General features: G+C 38.6%; 1 protein-coding gene across 2 annotated transcripts; it reads right to left on the bottom strand.

Moving 5' to 3' along the window:
• Positions 1-85: 85 nt before the first annotated feature.
• LOC115261055 (venom allergen 5) lies at positions 86-21,251 on the bottom strand. Of its 2 annotated transcripts, none has more exons than XM_029862424.2 (4): positions 21,050-21,251; positions 780-1,354; positions 474-709; positions 86-416 (listed from the first exon to the last, which is right to left on the bottom strand). In XM_029862424.2, exons 1-4 carry the CDS (start codon positions 21,054-21,056, stop codon positions 143-145), a joined length of 1,092 nt encoding a protein of 363 aa, XP_029718284.1. In that variant the 5' UTR covers positions 21,057-21,251; the 3' UTR covers positions 86-142. The 2 variants fall into 2 exon arrangements, with proteins under 2 accessions (XP_029718284.1, XP_029718283.1); XM_029862423.2 differs by lacking the exon at positions 21,050-21,251 and adding an exon at positions 1,460-1,543.
• Between the last annotated feature and the right edge of the window lie 1,511 nt (positions 21,252-22,762).

The following is a 22,762-nucleotide window of genomic DNA, read 5'->3' as shown; positions in this document are numbered from 1 at the left end:
TACACATTCAACATGGTTGTGTATGTACTCTAATTAAATTTCTATAAATGTATGAATGTTTAAATAAATTGTCGGAGGTAGGAGATGGGAGTAAAATGCGTTTTATTCTAACATATAACAAAACAACTTAACAACTAAACTCTTAAATATCATAAAAAGGCACTGATTTCACCAGCTGGTTCTCATTCACGCTACACAAGCTCTCGTAGTACGGATTGGTTCCAGTGCTGCAACTGGTCGCTGCGGGGCCCTTCCTGTACACCGGTTGACCGAAAATGCTCGTTATCGAATAGTTGCATGCGTATAGCACCACCTTGAACGTGAATCCGGAGACCTTTTTCGGATAGATGACGATTCCGCATCCGATTTTGGTGGTCCGATCGCTGACCATCTGCGTGAAGTGTCCAATCGTGGCGCTAAAATTGATTGAAAATAGTTAATCTCAAGCCCAATCAACCGGGAAATCAACTAACTTTGACAGGTTATTGTATTCGTCCATCACTTGCTGATTGGCATCCTTGAATTCGTTGAACCAAAGGTTCGTCAGCTTTTCTAAAATGTCGAATATGTCCGTTGGAACCGGATAATACCCTAAAGCAAGATTCTGACCAGCTTGACGATACAAATTGGTATTTCTGCATTCATCATGCTTAAACTGACAACTTTTGGCATTCAATTCGGCCAACTCTGCAAGTTCATCGTCCCATTCCTATATAAAAACATCATAACATTGAATGAAACGGTCTCACCAATTTCAAGTATCCCGACAATGCTCTTACCACAGTAGGCATCCTCAGTGCACTCTCGAAACCGCTCACAGACCCGTTGGCCAGCCGGTTTCTCGCTTCGTTGTGCAAATGAATGATAAACATTCTAATCTGAGGATCGATTTTGAACAATGTCCTCCCCGTCGGACAATCCGCCGCAAATGATCCATCGTGACCGCAGGCCACGTGCCTCTTGGCCACCAACTGCCCCGTGAAATCATACTGCAAGCACAAATCCTGCTGACAGTAGAAATCGTTCACAGCACCTGCCGCCGACTCGGTCGGCGTCACTGTCTCAACCTTCTCCTGTTCCGTCTGTTCTGCCGCCACCGGCTCGGTAGTGACCGTAACCGGCGTCTCTGTCACCTCCGTCGTACTCTCCCCGGTCAAATTTTCGTCATCATAGTAAACTACGCTGTAATCGTACTCAAACAATCCACCATTCCCATCGTCGCCGCCAGCGAGATCAAAGGAGGCCCCGTGGGATTGTTTTTGAAGACCGATCACAGCAACCAGCAACAAACTCCATCGCCATGGCGACGATGATGACTGGCGGCGGCTAATTAGGCGTCGATAATTGGCAGTATCTGGAAGAAAATCAGTCGAAGAATTCACGGCACTCGTTAGCTTATTATCCTAACAAAAAAAAAAAAGAATAAACGATGCGATACAAACTCTTGAACAGAGCTTACATGCGACCTTCAAGGGGTCCCCCCTTATCGCATGAAAACGATCGCTGCAAGAGGACCCCAACCTTGCACGCCACCCCATGAAGACAATAGAGCGATTCCAAGCAACAGCATCAAAATTAAGGAAAATTTTTAATTCATGATTTTCTATTGAACTGAAACTTTGCACAGTTTTTCAGTTCCATCTAAATCGCCATTTTTCGATATCAAATTTTTATTTAGAGCCACGACTAACTTTTCAAAAGGGTGTATGTGAAAATGGTTCAAAAATATTCAAAAATATGCACAGCAAAAACGGATTGTTCGATTGTTATGAATTTTTCAGCAAAGTTAGATAGCTAAATGGTGATTTCTAAGAAAATATACACTGTGAAAAAAAATCTATTTTATCATTGAAAAACATCATTTTTGTCACAAAAACTCAAATATCTCAAAACCCTATCTTTTTACCAACTTGAATTTTTTAGGGAAAACGGTCCATTGTATTAGCAATCTACCATAAAAATTTGGTGATGGTAAACTAATAAACAAAAAAGTTATAACATTTCAAAAATTTCACAATTTTTACATTTAGTAAAAAAAAATTTTCTGTGTAAATTATTTCGGCCGGGAATCGCGATTTGATGCTGATTTTATTGTTCAGCAAAGTTAGATAACTAAATGGCGATTCCTAAGAAAATATACACAGTGAAAAAAATCTTTTTTAACATTAAAAAATATCATTTTTGTCACAAAAACTCAAATATCTCAAAACCCTATCTTTTTACCAACGTAATTTTTTAGAGAAAACGGTCCATTGTATTAGCAATCTACCATGAAAATAAACAAAAAAATTATGACAATTCAAACATTTCACAATTTTCACATTTAGTAATAATTTTTTTTAGTGTAAATTATTTCGGCCGGAAATTGAAGTTTGATGCTGATTTTATTGTTAATGGCCTTGCGTGAGTAAAACAAGTTGTTTTTATTATATATTATATATACATATAATATACTATGTACCGTAATTTTGAGGACAAGTGTTTTCCCTCTTCTTCAAGATGAATGTTGAAAGCGTGTTTTGCAACGTTAAAAATATTGAAATGGGTATAGATGTTGAAGAATATTACAGGGCATTTTTGAAAAGGGGCGTAATTAAATTGTTTAAACAGATGTCGCTGATGGCAATTTCTCAGATGTTGTCGTTTTCGAACTTCCTGCGCCCTGCTTTACCGATGATATACAGATGGCTCGTTTGTCAAATTTTAGACGGCAGGACGTGCAAATGCGTAATTTTGTACACAATGTGGACATTTGGGCATAACCAGTCTCTTTCAGTTTATCTATGGTGCTTTCGGTGAGATTTCGTAACTCTTTTGAACATTTTTTTTTCATCAAACGGTCTACAAGAGAGCGTTGAGTTGAAGACCTTTGAGAAAGCGACTGTTCATCTTGTTCGTTAGATTATAATAAACAAAATCACTTATTAATTTTAACTTACTTGTTTGGTGTTGGTGGCTGAAGAAAAAAAAATACTATACAATTTTTAATATTCATAGCGGTAGTATTTTTTTGTTTTTTTCGTGAGCATTGTCAGGTATGTATACAGACAAACAAACGTAACACTGGCGAAATTTTCATTGACCACGCCTTCAACGATCATTTTGAATCTTGGTTGTGGCTTTCATAACAAGAAGAGCGCCCATCGTTTTTCTTTGCGTTTGACGTTTCACACTAGCGCCTTCTGATGACGATATTGCACAACGCAGTGTTTCGTGAAACATTTCCACCAGGTGGTGATAGTGTGAACTGGGCGATGAATTTTCACTAAAATTGTTCTAGGCGTTTCGTCTGTTTGTCTGTGGTATGTACCTCTTATGCATTTGTTGTTGTTGAAGTTACTCGCATTCTTCCGATCATAAAGTCTGTTCTCTACACACTTAATTTTGATTACCGAGTTCGGTAATTTTTTGACGAGATTAAAACTGCTGAGCACCGAACTCGTTCAGCAAAAATGCATTGTTTACCTTTTCCATACGATTTTGACAGTTGTTTTACTGAGCCTCAGTAAAATCGATTACCGAAACTACCGAGATCGTACTGCTGTTATAATCTCGTCAAAAAAGTACCGAACAGGCAATTCAGAAATAAGTGTGTAAGAGGGATTTTTTTTGCGGATAAACTAGACGTATACGCGTATAAAAAACTTTTATTATACAGCTTTTGTCTTAAAAATAAATTCAATTCCATTTTTCTTATAATCAACAGCTTTTCAACACTATCAAGGGATTTTTTCACCAGTCACGTACAATAAAAAGTATGACAATCTCAATATTTTTGATCACAACACTGGATCGCGTCTAAGTTTCAAATAGATACTATAGTAATTACGAATAATCAAACTAAAGTATCATGAAAACAACTTGTTTAATTCAGGCGGTAGCCTTTACAATAAAATCAGCATCAAAATATAATTCTCGAAATAATTTACACAGAAAAAAAATTTTTTTTGTTACTAAATGTAAAAATTGTGAAATGTTTGAAATGTCATAACTTTTTTGTTTATCAGTTTACCATCACCAAAATTTTATGGTAGATAGCTGATATAATGGGCCATTTCCCCTAAAAAATTGAAGTTGGTAAAAAGATAGGGTTTTGAGATATTTGAGTTTTTGTGACAAATATCATATTTTTTTCAAAGTAGAAAAAGAAAATTTTTACAGTGTATATTTTCTAAGGAATCATCATTTAGTTATCTAACTTTGCTGAAAAATTTATAACAATCGAACAATCCGTTTTTGCTGTATAGCTTTTAGAATATTTTAGAACTATTTTCGCATACACCCTTTTGAAAAGTTAGTCGTGAGTGAATATGAAGGTTTAATATCAAAAAATGGCGATTTATATGAAATTGAAAAACTGTGCAAAGTTTCAGATATTTTTGAAATGGTCGCTCAGGATCGACTGACATGACTCCGTGGAATTCCTCAATAGCACTTTACGCCTCACAAAAGCATGTTGAATGGAACGAACAACCCAAAGAACGTGGTGATTAGATGCGATTCGTTTCCCATAAGCATTGCACGACATAATGTGATTCGCCCGCTGAGGCGCTTGCTATGATTGATCGAAGAGCGTTGAAATTGATTTTCCAATGCGCGAACGATCGATCTCCACTCCACCGTGATCTCCGCAAACAAGACAGTGCCTACCCTCTATAACAAATCACAGCACTCTCCCTTTTCCTGCATACTCAGTTAGAACTAATATCATTGCTTATCATCTTCCTTCGGTGAAGGGTAGGGTAAACGCAAACCCTATTTGAATTCCGTAAACGCTAATTGCTATATTTGATTTTATGGCACTGCCAGCAACTAAGCAATCCGCGCAAATGAGTTGTCGTCGGCGATGGGTTTTATTTGTTTTCACCCATTCGTCTTCCAACGATCATCGCTGCGATTTATTGGTTTCTTATCCAATTTAAATAATGGTGGGAAAAGATCTTGGCAGTGTTATGCAACCCCGTGGCGATAGCGAAGGGTTCTAATTAAGCTGTTTGGTTTTACGATCTGGGCTACTAGGATCAACAAATATTTTATTGACTGTTGTTACGTCAATAACCTGCCATCACACAGAGGTAAGTGTTCTCGGAATTGAATGACGTGCTCGATTCAGTAATTGATTAGATCAAAGTAAGCCGTTGGGATCTCTCCTGTCTCGGCTCCAGCAATTGAGAAATGCTTTTCGAGCGTTGAAGATGTACATATGAATTGATCAAAGTAGACAGCTGTGATACCTTATCAAAGAGCGTCAATCTGGCACATAGATGCGCCACATTGGCCACAGCACTCGGTTTGCGATTTTCGTTCATTCTCGGTCATGCTCTATGATCGCTAGGTCAAGCTCCACATGGGCCATCCATGAAGCTTTCAGCTATCCATGCCTTCTTGTGCCAACTGAATCAGTAGCGAACACCATCTTTTCAGGGTTGTTCTCCGACATTCCTGCAGCATGCCTTGTCCACCGTATCCTTCCAACATTGGCTACCTTCTGGATGCTGGGTTCGCAGTAGAGTGTAGCGAGCTCGTTATTCATCCTTCGCTGCCACACACCGTTCTCCTGGATCGTCCTTAACCCGGGTCGCTCAGAAACTCCAAGAACTTGGAGATTCTCGAGCATGATCTTTGTCTAGTGCCCGTAGAGGATCATTGTTTGACCGCAGTTTCTTCTAAAGCCATAACTTCCCAAGTAACCATTAAGCCCTAAAAATGGTATCATATAGGTTCTATAGTCGAATATAGAACCAGGGTAACAGAGCTAATAGGTACTATATCCCACAATAGAGCTACTCAAAAGCCACTTTTGGCGCATTATTCGGCTGATATACGGCCAGCTCCAAAAATCCGTTCCGAGTCTCTGAAGAGAAAGCTGTCAAAAATTGGGACAAGGAAAAAAGAAAAAAAAAAAGATTTGTTTATCTGCTGTCCTTTTCTTGCAGCTTGTGCACCCATTTCTACTGTTTTTTTTTTTGCTACTCGATGCAGATTCCAGATTAAGGGCGGACGGGACGGTCGGGGAAATATCCGCCATTGCTCTGTTGCTACTAAGATGGTAATCTCAGATTCTACTTCATATTTTGCAACAAAAACCTATCACTGTGTATGCTCACTTGCAGTGCATATGCTGATTGTTTTTCAGCATCTTCAGTGCGATAGAACTCGAGATTACCATCTTCAAAATCGCGAGGCAAATTGTTAGAAAGAGAGGCAAGATAGGAAAAATAACACGGCGTCCTGTTTCACCTTAAGTCCTCGAGATCTTCTTCTATTCTATGTCTAATCCAGGGGTGGTAGATCCTACCCTCTACGCCCACCCAAACATGCCCACCTGCGCGCCATCTGCTTTTGGTTCTAATTTGTAAACATCTTTTGTTTAGTTGTTTATAAACATCAACAATAGTAAAAACATTAGCGTTTTTCTCTTCCTTTCGGTGCTGATGCTCAGTTTTTTAGGTAATTATCGAAATTTCTTGAGTTGTAGTGTTAAATTATCCTCATATTAAAGCACCAGAACCGCTCTGGGAGTTTTCAATTTTCAACCGATTTCCGCACTCCAAACAAAACGAAAACAAAAACAAGCGAGAGTAGAGGAAAATATTTCATAATGGCGAAAACAAAACACTGATTTTTTTTCGGAATAAAATTTTTCAATATAATCTAAATAAAATGTGTGAGATTATGCTTGCATCACATGCTGACTTGCTTTTAGCATGATAAAACGGTGTTAAAAACAATTTTGCGAACGAAAATAGATATTTTCTTGGTTGGCCGTTACGTCCTTCTAATGGTACTAAAATTGAATAGAGGGTAGGCGCAATTAGTTCCCAGTTGACAGCCAGCTTACTCCCCTGGTCTAATCTCGTCACGCTTCCCATCTGATCCACCGATGTATCTTGGATTTTGGTTGCTGAGAACCGTATTTAAGCAAAGGAAAATATCGGCTGCATTAATTTCCACAAGCCGGGAAGAAACAGTTCCGTACAAAAGCCCGAGTGAAAGCTAATCCAATCCGAAAAATCGGATGGTCATGATATGGTTGTTCGCGCTGAAATGAAATTTGGAGAAATGTTGTTCGGTTGCATAGGAGGAGCGAGATGGGATCCGTTCTGTGTATCTAATGAGGATGAATAGAAGCTGTTGTGGAGCTTCTCGAGATTGGGGAAGAAAAATGTGTGACGTTATCATTGAGGAGGGGAAATCACCTTATGTGATACAGGGGAAGTTGAAAACGATCGACCTAGCGATCGACCATAATTCTAAACGAAAAACAGCCTCCAGATAACAGGTAACAGCTACCATGGCCTAATCAAGTAGGGCCTTTAAAAAAATCCTCGGGTCAACAGTTACCTGCCAGGATCCACTGAATGCTGCTTCTTTTAAAACGCTTTTCTTCCAAAAATCTCTCGTGTTTCTCATGATCGTCCATCGTTCAGTTTCTATTTTTATTGAAATTTGTTTTGACTGATATAAATGTCAGGTATGACAAGCCGTTCAACAGCACTGACAGCCGTCGCATTCGGCTTATAGGCACAGGGCCTGCAAGCCCTCTAAGATAGCGTTATATACCCATATACGGCCTACTTCAGTGCTTACGGTTTTCAGTGCCTATAAGCTTTTGAAAACCTTGTGTAGAGCTTACTAGCACTGAAAAGCTGTTGGATAGCCTTTTTGGTGCTTACAACAGTGCTTAGTGGTTACCTGGGGAGGAAAGTCCATCCCCTTGTCGTAGTCCCCGTCGAGATTCGAATAAACTGGATAGTTCACCCAAAATCCTTACGCTGTTCTGCACACCGTCCATCGTTGCTCTTATCAGTCTGGTAAGCTTCCCGAGAAAGCTGTTCTCGTCCATAATTTTCCATAGCTCTGTGCGGTCGATACTGTCGTATGCCGCTTTAAAGTCGATGAACAGGTGGTCCGTTGGGACCTGGTATTCACGTCATTTCTGGAGGATTTGCCGTACGGTGAAGATCTGACCCGTTGTCGACCGGCCGTCGATGAAACCGGCTTGGTAACTTCCCACGAACTCATTTGTAGACGGTATTCAAAATGGTGATCGCTCGAAAGTTCTTACACATTAACTTGTCGCCTTTCTTGTGGATGGGAGAGATTATCCCTTCCTTCCACTCCTCCGGTAGTTGTTCGGTTTCCCAGATCTTGACTACTAAGGGAACGTCCATAAATTACGTCACGCTTTGAGGGGGAGGGGGGGTTCAGAAAAGTGTGACAACCCATACAAAAATTTTAGAGGTCCCATACAAAAAGTGTGACATAGGGGGGAGGGGGGGTTGAAAATGGTCGATTTTTGCGTGACGTAATTTATGGACGTTCCCTAACTGATGCAGACAGGTGGCCAACTTTTCCGGGCCCATCTTGATGAGTTCTGCTGCGATACCGTCCTTACCAGCCGCTTTGTTGTTTTTGAGCTGGTGGATTGCATCCTTAACTTCCTTCAGCGTGGGAATTGGTTCGTTCCCGTCCTCTGCTGCACAAACATAGTCATTTCCTCCGCTGCCTTGGTCCTCCGTGCCTACAATCTCTTCGCCATTCAGGTGTACGTCGAAGTTCTGCTTCCACCTTTTCGTCCGTCCGTCCGTCCTTATCTCTGCTTTTACGACTCGCAGCGCTAAGCCGTTGCGCGATGCGTTGAGCTTCTCGTAGAACTTCCGTGTTTCTTGGGAATGTCACAGCAGTTCCATTTCCTCGCACTCCGCATCTTCCAAGCGGCGCTTTTTCTCCCGGAAGAGACGTATCTGCTGCTTCCTCTTCTGTCTGTATCGCTCCACATTCTGTCGGGTCCCTTGCTGCAGCATTACCGCCTACGCTGCATTCTTCTCCTCCAAAACCGTTCTGATCTCTTCGTCGAACCATTCGTTCCGTCGATTCCGTTCCACGTACCCGATGGTGCTCTCGGCTGCGTCGTTGATGGCTGCTTTCACTGTGCTCCAGCAGTCCTATAGAGGGGCCACATCAAGCTCGCTCTCGTCTGGCAACGCGGCTTCGAGATTCTGCGCGTATGCTTAGGCGACATTCGGTTGCTTCAGTCACTCAAGGCTGTACCGTAGCGGTCACCGGTACCGTACATTATTGATAACGAAAAGTTTTGGGCGCAGTTTGACCATCACCAGATATGTAGCGTGTTACCGGATAGTACTCGACAACAATGGAACTTTGATTCCAAACTGTACATAGATCAAAGTTAATTGCATAAAAATAAATAAATTAATCCAAAAAACATTAAAGTAGATTTTGGTAGGTAAAGAAAGCTTTTCGTAATTTAGATAGGGGAAATTGTGTATTTTCGGCAGTTTTGTTCTCTTCGTCATGGGGGGTTTTTGAAAGCTGTTGAACTCAGAGTTGGCCTCAAATTCTTCCCAACCAAGCTGAATTTTATGCATTAGCGGAGCCAGCATTTTCTTTTTTCTTACTCACTCTCCCAAACATACACGAGAAAGAAACAGATGGAAGAGGGGGCAGCCTGCCTCCTCTTTCATCTCGCTCATTCTCCTGCTCGTTTAGGAGAGTGAGTAAGAAAAAAGAAAAAGCTGGCTCCGCTAATGATTTTATGACCAAGTTTCAGGAAATGTGGCCGACAAAAACCCCCCATGGCGAAGAGAACAAACCTGCCGACAATACCCATCGTCCTCCTCTCCTCTTCTTGGCGTAACGTCCTCACTGGGACAAAGCCTGCTTCTCAGCTAGAGCACTTCCACAGTTATTAACTGAGAGCTTCCTCTGCCAATGACCATTTTGCATGTGTATATCGTGTGGCAGGCACGAAGATACTCTATGCCCAAGGAAGTCAAGGAAATTTCCTTTACGAAAAGATCCTGGACCGACCGGGAATCGAACCCGTCACCCTCAGCATGGTCATGCTGAATACCCGTGCGTTTACCGCCTCGGCTATATGGGTCCTCCTCGTCAACCTATTTAAAATAGGATGGCTCCATACACAAAAGCACAAACATGCACAAAGCCTTTGAATTATATAATTACACCGTTCAACACTACAGTGACCCCACACCGATGAATCACCTTAAATTTTGTACACTATTTATGAATCACCATGTTGATCAAATGGAGTGATCCATAAACTGTGGTCATTTTTGCCGATTCATAAATTGTGGGGTCACTGTAAATGTTGTTATGGGACGAGAAAAAAAAAAGAACAGGGTTCAATTGATATGTATGTGCATTAAAACGCGCTGTGCATATATTTGGGCGTTAGGCAATAACGAAATAAACAAAAGTACCGAAAACGCCTAGATATATGCCCGGCACGTTCTAATGTGCATATCAATGAATTAACTACATCGGCTGTTTTCCTACTCTCCGCATTGACCAATGTGGCGCTAGCTTCTATGCGCGAAAAATTGCTAAAAGTAAATCGCAAAAATATTGTATGGCGAATACCATCTAAAGGCAAATTCTTCAAAGTGGAACACATTATACGAAAAAATATTTGGTAGTGGTTGTGCACAACGGTGACCGCTATTAAGCCTACCAAATATTTTTTCGGGAAAAGCTTTGTATTTGAAGTAATTCAAGTTTAGATGCATTTCGCCATACAAAATTAAATTGATTTACTCCTGCTGATCAACTGTGGCTGCGCGCAAAGCGGGTAGTCCATTGAACACTCACTTGATAATTTAACGGATAATAGCTCGAATCGAACCGAAATTTTACCGCATTGCTATTGAAAACGGTTCGGATCGGTCAAAGTGTTCCGGAGTTATGACCATTTTAGTGATCCAGACCAGCACCGGTGAATTGGTAATATATAAAACTGAACCAAGCCCCACAATGCGACACATCAAATTGTGCCGAAATTTGTAAACCACGATGTCGGCCAAAAATTCAAGATGTCAACCTAAAATCCAAGATGGTGGCCCACGACTAGGGGAGCTCAGCTGTTTTAAGGAGGTTAAGGCTCTAAAATCATGCAATATTGGTACATTTGCTTTTGGGAAAATGTCCGGCGTCCAAAAATGGGCGGCCTAAAATCCAAGATGGAGGTTGTTTTAACCCTTGAGTAGTCGCGTCTTCAGCTGTCCTCAGCGACACCACGCACACGCTGTGCACCACAAGCGAGCTTTTTTCATGGTGCGTGCACTCAGTACACGACGCGACCGCTCCCGGGTTAAGGAGTATTAGGCTCTTAAGCCATGCTCTGCAGTAGGGTATATTCGGTATGAAGATGCCCAGAATCCAAAAATGGTGACCAGAATATACAAAATGGCGGCCCAAAGTTTAAGATGGCAGCTGTTTTGAAGAGTTTGAGGTTTAAGATGCAATATGGGTTTATTTGGCATAAAGAAGGTGTCTGGAGACCAAAAAGGGCATAATAAACAAATTGCGGCTGTTTTAAGGAGGTTTAGAGGTCAAGGAGGTCCAGAAATGGCGACCAGAATACCCAAGATGACGTCCCAAAAGCTAAAATGGCGGTTCAAAATTCAAGATGGTGATTGTAATAAGGAATTTCAGCCTCTAAAACCATGCAATTTGGGTATATTTGTAAGTGAAAAATGTCCGAAGTTGATGACCAGTTGGTTGGTTATGGTGACCATAAGATGGCAGCTCAAAATGCAATATGGCAGCCAACAATTGGAAATGGAAGCTGACTTAATGAATTTTGGTTTCTAAAACCATACTATATGGGTATTTTACTTAATTGGGCATGAGGACCAACATATGTAATATATATAACATTATTTTATTTTTATTTTTTTTTTATTTTAATTTTATTTGCCACTGTAAAAGTTAATGAAAACTGTGCACAGCTACTTCAAAAGTGTAATTCATTCAGTGTATGTGTGTGTGTGTGTTTGTGAATCTTGTGTAAATACTAGTGTACCTGCTGAAGTTGGTTCAAAGTATGGAAACTAATCATGATGGACATCTTTATAGTGCCGGAAAGGAAGCCATTTCCCCAACTGTACTGACTGTACACCAGGAACTTCCCAACCCTACGAGCCCATACAAGTAGGTTAATGATCCTGGAAGCGGATCCCGCGCCTACAGTCGCGTTACTTTTGATTATCGTAGGGAGCCAGCACTGTGAGCTTAAGGTTTGTTTTTAGTCCAAAAGCAATAATTCAAGTAATCCGACGCTAGTCACACCAGCTACGTACAGTGTGGTTTCACAATCGTAATTAGTGAATTATTGCTGATTATGTGCTAATTGTGATAGGTGTGAACGTAGACGATTTTTAAAGCTTGAAAGTGATCTTGCCAGTTTTATCTCGATTGGAAGATTGTTAAAAAGCCTAATTCCTCTTTGAAAAACACTGTTTTGTGCCATAGAAGTTCGTGATAACACTTGGTAAATATTGTTTTGCTGCCTTGTACGTTGTGTATGTACTGTGGATACCCTAATGAGTGGAATATTACATTTTATCAAACCGTGTTGTACTTTATACAAATAAATCATGATCTCAAACTTATTTAAATTATTTAAAGCCAAAACTTTTTCATTATACAAATCAGAGGATCTAGTCAACCTGGGTAATTTTTTAATTATTTTTATTATGCCATTTTGAAGACGAGATAGCTTGAGCAAATGCACGTTACTAGTACTGCCCCAAATGCAATTCATGTACATTATGTGTGGATGTACAAATGCGAAATATACTTTCCAGGCAGTATCTTCTGTTACTAAAGGTCGCAGTTTTTTCAATGCAAAAGTCATAGTTTTGAGTTTGTTTTCTACATTGATTATATGAGACGTCCATTTAATATTGGAATCAATGATCAAGCCTAGAAACTTGGTTTGTTCAACTTGTTTTAAGTATGTATTATCACATACTACTCTAATAATCGGTGACTGACCACGAAGGCTAAATGTCATAACTAATGTTTTGTCAACATTTAGCGCTAAGCAATTCTGCTTGCACCATTGATTAATTAGTTTTATATCGTGTTCCATGTTACTTACTAGGATTGCTTCATTTCCTGCTTCGTAGTATAAAGTGGCATCATCTGCATAAAGCTGAAGGTAACCCTTCAGTGGTAGCGCAAATATATCATTAATGAAAATTATAAACAATAATGGTCCTAATATAGATCCTTGAGGAACACCATATTTAATGTAGCGGGGTTGTCCAACTGAGTTATTTATTTTCACTGCCTGACATCTATTCGTGAGGTAACTTTCCATTAAATTTTGTGCTTCTGGTGAAAATCCAATTTTCGTTAATTTGTGCAACAATATTTTATGGTCTACGCCAGCGGTTTTCAGATCGTGCACCGCGGTGCACTTGGTGCACCGCGAAGCCATGACAAGTGCACCGCAGCACTTCAGAAAAGTTATAAATATTGAAGTTTAAGCTCAAATTCATTACCTATTTCATGAAAAAATATTCGAATTAATTAGAACAACTGAACTATTGTAAGGTGTTCCAGGGGATTGAGAGTAAAATTTCCATTATTTCAGCCGACGAGTTAACCTTGAATCCTGCAAAAACTGTCTCAGATATTCGCGAAGAATCATGGGACAAGTCTGCCGGAATTTTCCTAATAAATATTATATTTTTCAAAGAGCTCGTAATGGATGTTCACAAGTACCTACCCTACAAGGCATTCGCAATGGCAAAAGGTTAATGTAACCATAACAAATTGCAAATGCTCCATAGAAAATCAAAAAGCGCTCCATAAAGAATGAACATATGTTTCATGAAAATGTGAAATGTTACCCATAAATAATTGAAAACGTTCCATACTTTATAAAAAATGTGCCGGTAAAACAAAAAAAATTCTCATTAAAAGTGAAATTTTGCACCAATAAATAATACTGAAATGCTGCATAATAAAATACAAATGCTCCATAGAAAAATGCAAACGCTCCATAAAAAATTGAAATTGTACCAATAGAAAATTTAATATTGCTCCATAGAAAAATTAAATTGCGCCATAAAAAATAGAAATTGCACCATAGAAAATATATCTCGCGTTTAGTATCATACAGGCGTATCTACAATGATCGATTTCTCTTCGTCGATTTTCTCTTCGGATTATTCCGGAAAATACGACCAATATTCGGATGATCTCTCGGTGTATTTCGATGGAGAACAACTAGGACTAGCATCCAAAACAACAAAAAACAACCAAAAATGATTTGCAGGCCAGGTTATTAGCCGAAGAGAAAATCGATGAAGAGAAATCGATCATTGTAGATACGCCCGTATGATACTGAGCGCGAGATATGAATGCTCCATAAGTATTAGCAAACTGCACCACATAAAATACAATTTGCTCTATAAAAAATTGAAAATTCTCCATAACTTTAAACATTTGCACCACTAAAGCAGTGCAATGTAAAGCAATTCAGCCCTGCCGAATTAAATTATAAGAATATGCTATCTATGGAGGATTTTAATTTTTCATGGAGCAATTCATATTTTCTATGGTACAGTTTGATAATACTTATGGAGAATTCATCTATTTCCTATGGTGCAATTTAAATTTTTTATGGAGCGTTTGCATTTTTCTATGGAGCATTTGTATTTTATTATGGAGCATTTCAGTATTATTTATTGGTGCAAAATTTCACTTTTAATGAGATAATTTTATGTTTTACCGGTACATTTTTTATAAAGTATGGAACGTTTTCAATTATTTATGGGTAACATTGCACATTTTCATGGAACATATGTTCTTTCTTTATGGAGCATTTTTTGATTTTCTATGGAGCGTTTCTATTTGTTTATGGGTGCAATAAATAGGCTGCCATTCGCAATGTATCTTCAATGAATGCGCTAAAAAATCTCAGAAAAAATCTTACTAATATTTCTGTGGCTTTGCTCAATACCAGAGAAGGAATCTATCATTGATCTCGAAATCAGGTGAACACTCAACTCCTTCCGAATCAACAAAAGTGCCTGGGAGGAATTTAACGAAAATATTGTCAAAATATCCCAAAGTTCTGAAAATAAAGCTCTCAAGTGTCTTGCTAGAAAATTTTCAGAAATTCAATAAAAGTCTTGGAAAAAAGTCCATCAAAAAATTTCAGGTGGCGATTCCCTAACCTCAAACCTACCTGTCCAACGAACGTTAATTCTTGAATTTTGTTATCAAATTAGCTCATAATTAGTAGAAAATCACGAGAATTGTCGTTTCCGTCCATTTTCAATTTGAATCTGATACTGAATTCTCCGCAAATTCCAGTTTTAGAGTCGTTGAACTGGTAAAAAGTGAGGTTACGAGACGCTACTGCTAGAAAAATATCAGAAGTCTTGGAAGGACTTCACCGAGCTTCTTAAAAACAAAACACCACTATTTTGGCTCTAGATTTCATTCAGCATTTTTAAAGATCTTGTCTGAAAGTCTCCAGAAATATAATGAACAAGAATTATTCCAAGTCGAATAACTGTGTCACTTCATTATGCTCCGACAAGTGATGAAAAAACGTCAAACAGTGTCATAATTGGCGGGGGAAACACTAATGACGAGTGAGTGCACCTTGGAATTGCTATGAAAAATACGACAGCTTTTTTAAAGAATTTGGAATTGTTTTTTTTAACAACATTGAACATGTGCATTGTGCACCACGGAGCGATTTATTTCCAAAAAGTGCACCGCCAGCCAAAATGTCTGAAAACCCCTGGTCTACGCAATCAAAAGCCTTTTTAAAGTCAATAAACATTGCTGCTACTTTTTCAGATCTGTCCAATCCGTCTATGATTTTGTAAACGAAATTAATAGAGGCTGTAAGCGTGTTGGACTTAGGAATGAAGCCAAATTGATTCTGGTTTATAACATTATGCTGATCAAGAAATACCCTAATCTGATCATGTAACAATCGTTCAAATGGTTTTGATGCAGAATTCAATACAGAAATGGGTCTATAGTTGCATATATCAGACTTCGACCCTGCTTTATACAACGGAATAACTTTGGCTGTTTTTAAAGAACTAGGAAACTGATTTGCAATAATGCAATGATTAAACATTTCCGTGTATTTCGGCACGAGCATGTGTTTAAAGTTTTTCAGGAATTTATTTGGAACTCCATCGTTCCCTGTGGACGCATTTACGTTGATGTTATCAAAAGCACGGAGAACATCATTTTCAGTTACAGTGGAAAAATTAAATGATTGTCCAACAACATCTGTTTGAACAAAAACACTTGGCGGCCTGTGTGTTATTATCGTTTCTACACTATTGATGAAGTATTCATTGAACATTTCACAAAGCTGACGTTCATCGGTAACACGACCAGTTGGACAATCAATCGCGTAACTATGCGATTGTTGATTCGAATTGTTATATATTATTTCATTTAGCGTATTCCAGAATTGTTTAGGATTATGAGTGTTTTCGCCAAGCTTACTGTTGTAATAGTTTTTTTTTGTCCATTTGATATGGTTATTTAAATTATTCCTATACTGAATGTATTCAGCGGTATATCTAGAGTCCCTGCGGGAATTTCGATATAGCCTATTTTTAATATCAATCATTGATAAAATTTCATTGGTTATGTATGGTTTTCGTGGACTTTTATTCACGTTAACGTTGATTTCCCGAGTGTTTTGTTGAATTTGAGAGCTGATGGAATTCATGAGCTCATCAAAAGATGTTGCATTTTCTAGGGCTAAACTTTCAGGAGTTATTCTATTATACGAAATTACAGTTTTTGTTTTTCGATTTCGTACTGTTCGTAAATTGCAGTTAACGTATAATAAAATCGTTCGATGATCTGACACATGTGGTTCAGAGTCCATCATTCGAAAATCATAGCTATATTCACTAATGTCGGTAAATGCATGATCAATTAAGGTGCTAATTGAGTTAGATACCCGCGTAGCGTAATCGCTACTGATTGGATTAATGAATAGAAATCCACTCCCTTCAACTGTGATTGTATAATCAGATACTAGTCTTTGTTGCGTATCTAACATATTGATGTTAAAGTCACCTAAAACTATTGTCTTAGGATAGTCGTGCAGAACATTTTCCAATTCATTCAAAAACTCCAACTGATTTCTACCAGGATTGTATACCCCCATTATTTTGATTTTTTCGTTAATCAAATCAACCACAACAAAATCGTTTACATCTCTGTGAGTTGAGAGAATCATTTGCGAACTAACATCTTGACGTACAAATATTGACACGCCACCTCCACGATCAGAGTCGCGCGTGCAATGGTATGATCGATAATTATGTATGTTAAATATTTCCCAACTGTAGAGCCAAGTTTCGCTCAAAACTATCACATGTATCGATTGGTTTAAGCTGTGTATGAATGATTCCACACACTTAGAAATTCTTAAATTTCCACGAAACGGAATCACTAGAACACGTAAACGTTTTCAAGACTGAATCATAAATTGGACTCAATTTTACGCGCATCATGTAAGTGCTGATTGGTTGCGCAAGATGTCAACAAATCCGTTTTACCAAAATCGTAGAATCAGTATTTATCACGTTCATCAACTACCTTCTAAATCGGTGAAATAACCGAGAGGTAAGAGATGTGGCTCACGATCAGGAGATCCGGTGTTCAAATCCCATGCATGTCAAAATTTTACTTTTCTATGTTTTATCTGTCAAATCGGTTCTAGCGATTGCTAGACGCTAAGAAAAAAATAATTTTATTTTGGGGTGTCTTGAAAGACGTAAATTTACATGTTATAACATCTGAATTTGTGTTTTTGACGATTCTCGTATATGTCAGGTTCAGGACACTTAAAATTACATGATATTTTCTAGGTGTGTAGGCTGGCTCGTCTCTGAATACTTAATGCGTGATTTTCAGCACTAAAAGTATTTATTTATTGAAAACCTCAGCATAAATTCCTGTTACAAACCCAGCAAGGGGCCGTCCATAAATTACGTAGACAAAATTTTGTTGATCTCTAAACCCCCCACCCTCGTAGACTATTGTTCATAAAAAAAAATTGTGTGGAGCGTACAACTTGGCAAGACAAGCTAAAGTCTAAGTGGTTTATGAATGGCCCCGAAATATTCCAGGAGGCATCTCTGTAAAAAGAAGCACAATTTGCATTTTTCCATATTGGGCCGAAACTAGGGGCAAGACACTGTGCAAATGAGAGTAACTCTGAGATATTCTGAGTAACTCTTTTTACCAATGATCGACGAAATTTGTTGAAACTTAGGAATTGAGAAAAGTGAGAAATCGGGCTATATTGTTTTCATTTTGCGATAGATCAGGCAACACCCAAGCTAAAACGGGAGCAATCAAGAGAAATTCCACACTCCAAAATGTACTCTTCAGCACAGTGTCTTGCCCCAAAAGCCGAAATTCAGTTAACGAAGATATTAAATATTATTATTAATATTAAATAAATTTTGGCCATTTTCAAAAGTTACACGTTACAAGTTCAATTTATTGTAATTAAGCTTAGTGTGGAACACATAGGGTCTTGTACCATTTGGACAGGTGTACCTATTTTGGGCACTTGCCGCTATAACTAAGTCAATTTCAAACCGCTTGTTTTGAAATTGTGTCCAGAGTTAGGCACGTACACAGTATCTAATTCTGTACAAAAATTAAAATCAATCGGTTTGAAATTGACTTAGTTATAGTGACAAATGCCAAAAATAGGTACACCTGCCAAAATGGTACAATACCCTACATGAAAATGATAACGGATTAATAAATCATCAAGTTTTGACGGATAAATCAAGATCGTAAGAGTTTTTGGAAATGAAACAAGGTAATTCACATTTTAGGAACAAACGGCAAGCTTGATAACATTGCTGCTGATCCGGTTCTAATAAGTTCGTTGTAATGTAATGTAATGGATCCCAGGGCCTACTACACTCAAGAAAATTGCCTCATACTTAATGGCAAATATCCATGTGCCAAACCACATCCAAAGTATATGCAACCAATACCCGATTACGCAGGCAAATTAGCACATGAATAGTATGTGCTCTAAATTGTATGAGTCGCTGCTGTATGGTGCCTCATCAAAAGTATGAGTCGCACTGATGAAAAACATTTGTTAACCCCCATTGCAAAAATCCATGTCCCGGACACATAGAAGGAATGAAGATTTTTTTCCCAGTGTAGGTATCTACTATATTCACCGCATCGAGGCGATCAACATGAATTTATTTGCGCTTTGCTATACGCCGCCTTTCATGGAGTAGGTCTCAAGGCTCACTTAGCAGCGAATACCACTTTGGATTAAAGTGTTTGTTTCTGATCATCTATGATAAAAAATAAATGCCGTTCCTTGTTTTTACGATTAATCTTAAATATTCCATACCGTCGAGGGCCCATATTAATCAATTCGATAAATGAACCAATATTCAACAAGACCATACTAATGGTGATTGGGTCAGAAAATATGCTTGTTATGAAAATACATGTAGGGGTAGGCGGGGCATTATGGACACCCTCAATATTTTGAAATATGCGAACTTTTTTGAACTTTTAATGAATGAAGAATATAGTCTATTCGTCTAAAACGTAGTTTCAGGAAAGAAACACTCGAAATTAAAATTATACTTGATTTTACACGAAAAAGTTGCGTCATCCGTTTTTTGTGCATGGAAATTATAATTTTCACACCATCTAAAATAAGATTTATTGATTAATTTATTGCAGGTCGATTAAAACCTGATATTTCTAGAACACATGCAAGCAGTTTTGCTGTATCTACATGCTTAACATGTTTATATTTTCTTCTTTATTATATCAAAAATCAAGTTTGAAAAATATCTTCTGCTGCCGGGGCAAAATGGACACTCACCTCTTTGAAAGAAGCGGCAAGGGAAAAATATAACCTAAATCACAAACCAACCAAATTCTTCGACTTCAGTATATTTTCGGTTAAATGTTCACTATAGTAGACATAGGGTGAAACAAATTGGTCAAAAAACGACAGCAGTGGAAAATAGTTGTTCTAGGCACAGCTGTACAGCCGACAAAAACGAAGCTTTATCCAAAACAGTCTGAATTTAAATTAACTGAACAAAAATGAACTACTTCGGCGTATTATTCATCCACAATAGTTGTTTTGTAATGAAATGACTTTATATGTGTAAATAATGTACAAAATTCGTAAAAGTCTCATGGTGTCCATATTGCCCCATGGGGGTGTCCATTCTGCCCCGTATGCTTGAAGACGGTCATGAAAAACTAACATTTTTCATAACATTTTTTGAAGTGGATAAATCATTTTTCTTCGTGAGCATTCTTATGCAATAGATGCTAAATAGACTTTAAAAGGATACATGTATCAAAAAACTAAACTTTTTTGCTATCTTGCCAGGTAAAGTTGGCAAAAACCTTAGGGTGTCCATATTGCCCCGCCTACCCCTATGATCAATTTTGTGGGCAAAGAATATTATCCTGCGTTACACACGATATCTAAATGCAAACAGGGGAAATAGGCCAATTTACAGAGGGTTCGCTATGAAATTGTGTATTTTTTATCATATATTCAATTGAATAATTTATCTTTTGGGTCTCCAGTTAGCCTAGTGGTTAAGGCTATGGATTGCCAATCCGAAGACGGCGGGTTCGATTCCCGTTCCGGTCGGAAACATTTTCTCAACTCCCTGGGCATAGTGTATCATTGTACTTGCCACACAATGTACAAATTCATGCAATGTCAGGCAAAGGAAGCCCTTCAATTAATAACTGTGGAAGTGCTCTAAGAACACTAAGTTAAAGAGAGGCAGGTCTAGTTCCAATGCGAACGTCGAGCCATAAAGAAGATAGAAGAAGAATTTATCTTTTTATGAGTGCACGCATTCAGAAAACAATTTATCTTGTCAGTACATCACTTAAGAACATTACTACACCTAAACCTTATTTTACGTCCACTATTGGCTTAGCGAAAAAACTTTCTACCGACAAAATAATGATCAAAATACACATTTTTATATTTTTGTACACTACTCCTAATCACGAAGATGTTTAAAAAAATATAAAACTGTTAAATTTGTTCATTCTCTTAGCGGTAGAATTTTTTGTCGCTCAGCCAAGCGTGGACGTAAAAAGAGGACGAGGTGTAATGTTCTGAAACTTGTTAATCAAACCAATAAAATGTCTTCGACAACTTTTTACACGATTCACGTACCCATCATTATCACTTATTTTTATTCACTCTTTTTGAACTGCTCAGTGCCTGCTATGTTTTTCTCCCTAACTGCCACTTGATTTCCGAAAAAAAAATCAAAGGAACAAAAACAAACTCAGCACTTGCTTTTTTTCGAAATTACACCGCCAACACGCTGCTGACCAACTGCCGCCCGCGTCAACACTCGAATAAACGTCCCGTCTGATCCCAACCGCCGTTTTATATGATGTGATTTATCATGCCGTGTACCTAGTAGCGTTGCGTTGAGGCAGGACAGGATCCCTCATTAGCGTCAGAATTTTGCGCATCGCATCGTCTCTCTCTCAGTATACCTAAAGATAGAACTCTTCCATTCATCCCAGCGATCCCAGCAGGCTCTGTATTGAACCGTACGATACACGACTAATCGATTGAAGATCTTGCGCAAAGAGCGGCAAAGTTACGCTCTTCTCCACCGGTTTACCTGTACTTAGCGTCCAGTTCCAGTCAGAATATGAAACCTCGCAAAAAAAAGCTACACTTTGCTTCGGCAGCATCATCATTCAAACGAATCTCATCCACTCACTGTTAAGAGTAGTTTATGAACTTGTGACTTCCGCTCGTGGCTCGTCGTCTCGCGTATAAGCAGAGGGGCGGTGCCCTATCGATAGCAAATTAGCCAGCGTGAAAACAAAACAATCGTACAGCCAAGTTTACAAGCAATAATACCTACAAACAACAAAATCGTGAGTGGGACAAAAAAATATGTAAATTATACAGTTTTGGTCCCCATTCACCGTTTTTGCCTACGCACATGTGTGCAACTACGAGTTCATTGGAAGCTGGTCTTAGCAAGCCGACCGATTGATGGCACTTTGCGCAGAGATCAAGGGTTGCTTCGATCAGTTTTGTAGCAATCGATTTGAATTAGGCTACTTTGTTACCCCTAATAATAAACTTATAAAAGAGCATTCTCATTCAGACTGATCCACGCCCATTAAAATATTATTAAAGTACTAACCGCTCATGATTGTTTGTTGCGCAGGCACGTGGCACCCATCAGGTTGGGCGCCATTTGAATGGAAATCGACATCTTTACGAGGTTGAGATTCTAATAATAATATGGTTCAAAAATGACATTCTGGTCACGCTCAGACACATCTCTTGGCTAGTCTCTTGGTGTATCATCGTTTTCGATAGATTGCATTGCAACTGCAATGCTTCAGCAGATGGATTAGCCAAAGATACCAACGATTTGATTTATCACAATCATGGTAAAATCGCTTCCAAAAGAAGCATAAGGGGAGAACTTTATTAGGACCCGAAGAGCGAAGTTCCGGCAGACAGATCGGGATACGGTGACGCAGTAGCTTTTGACCAGAAATCCTCTACATAGAGATGAGCGGAAATTACATATGTCGATTTGGCAACGCTGTTTGTTTTGTTTACAACAGCTTCCAACACTTGCCACAAAGCTAGATGTTCAAACTTTTTGCGTGACTTTATTGTGGTGCAAGTTGTTTTGTTTACGTTTGCTAAATGGATCACTAAAATAACACTAGTTTACAGCATTTTTGAACTCGGTAAGCTGATGATCGTTTTTGGTGTAGAATCATGCCCTGAGTTCGAAAACGCGAAGGAAAAAAAAATACAGTAGAGCGGGAATTTTTTCGACTTTCCATACAAGGTTGATGATTTGAAATCGATTTTTGTTCTATTTTTAAGCAGAGTCGC

Source organism: Aedes albopictus, chromosome 1 (assembly GCF_035046485.1).
Source record: "Aedes albopictus strain Foshan chromosome 1, AalbF5, whole genome shotgun sequence".
In the NCBI taxonomy this organism is placed as follows: Eukaryota; Metazoa; Arthropoda; class Insecta; order Diptera; family Culicidae; genus Aedes; species Aedes albopictus.
Note: the sequence above shows the minus strand (reverse complement) of the source record. Positions and strands in the feature narration are given on the sequence as shown.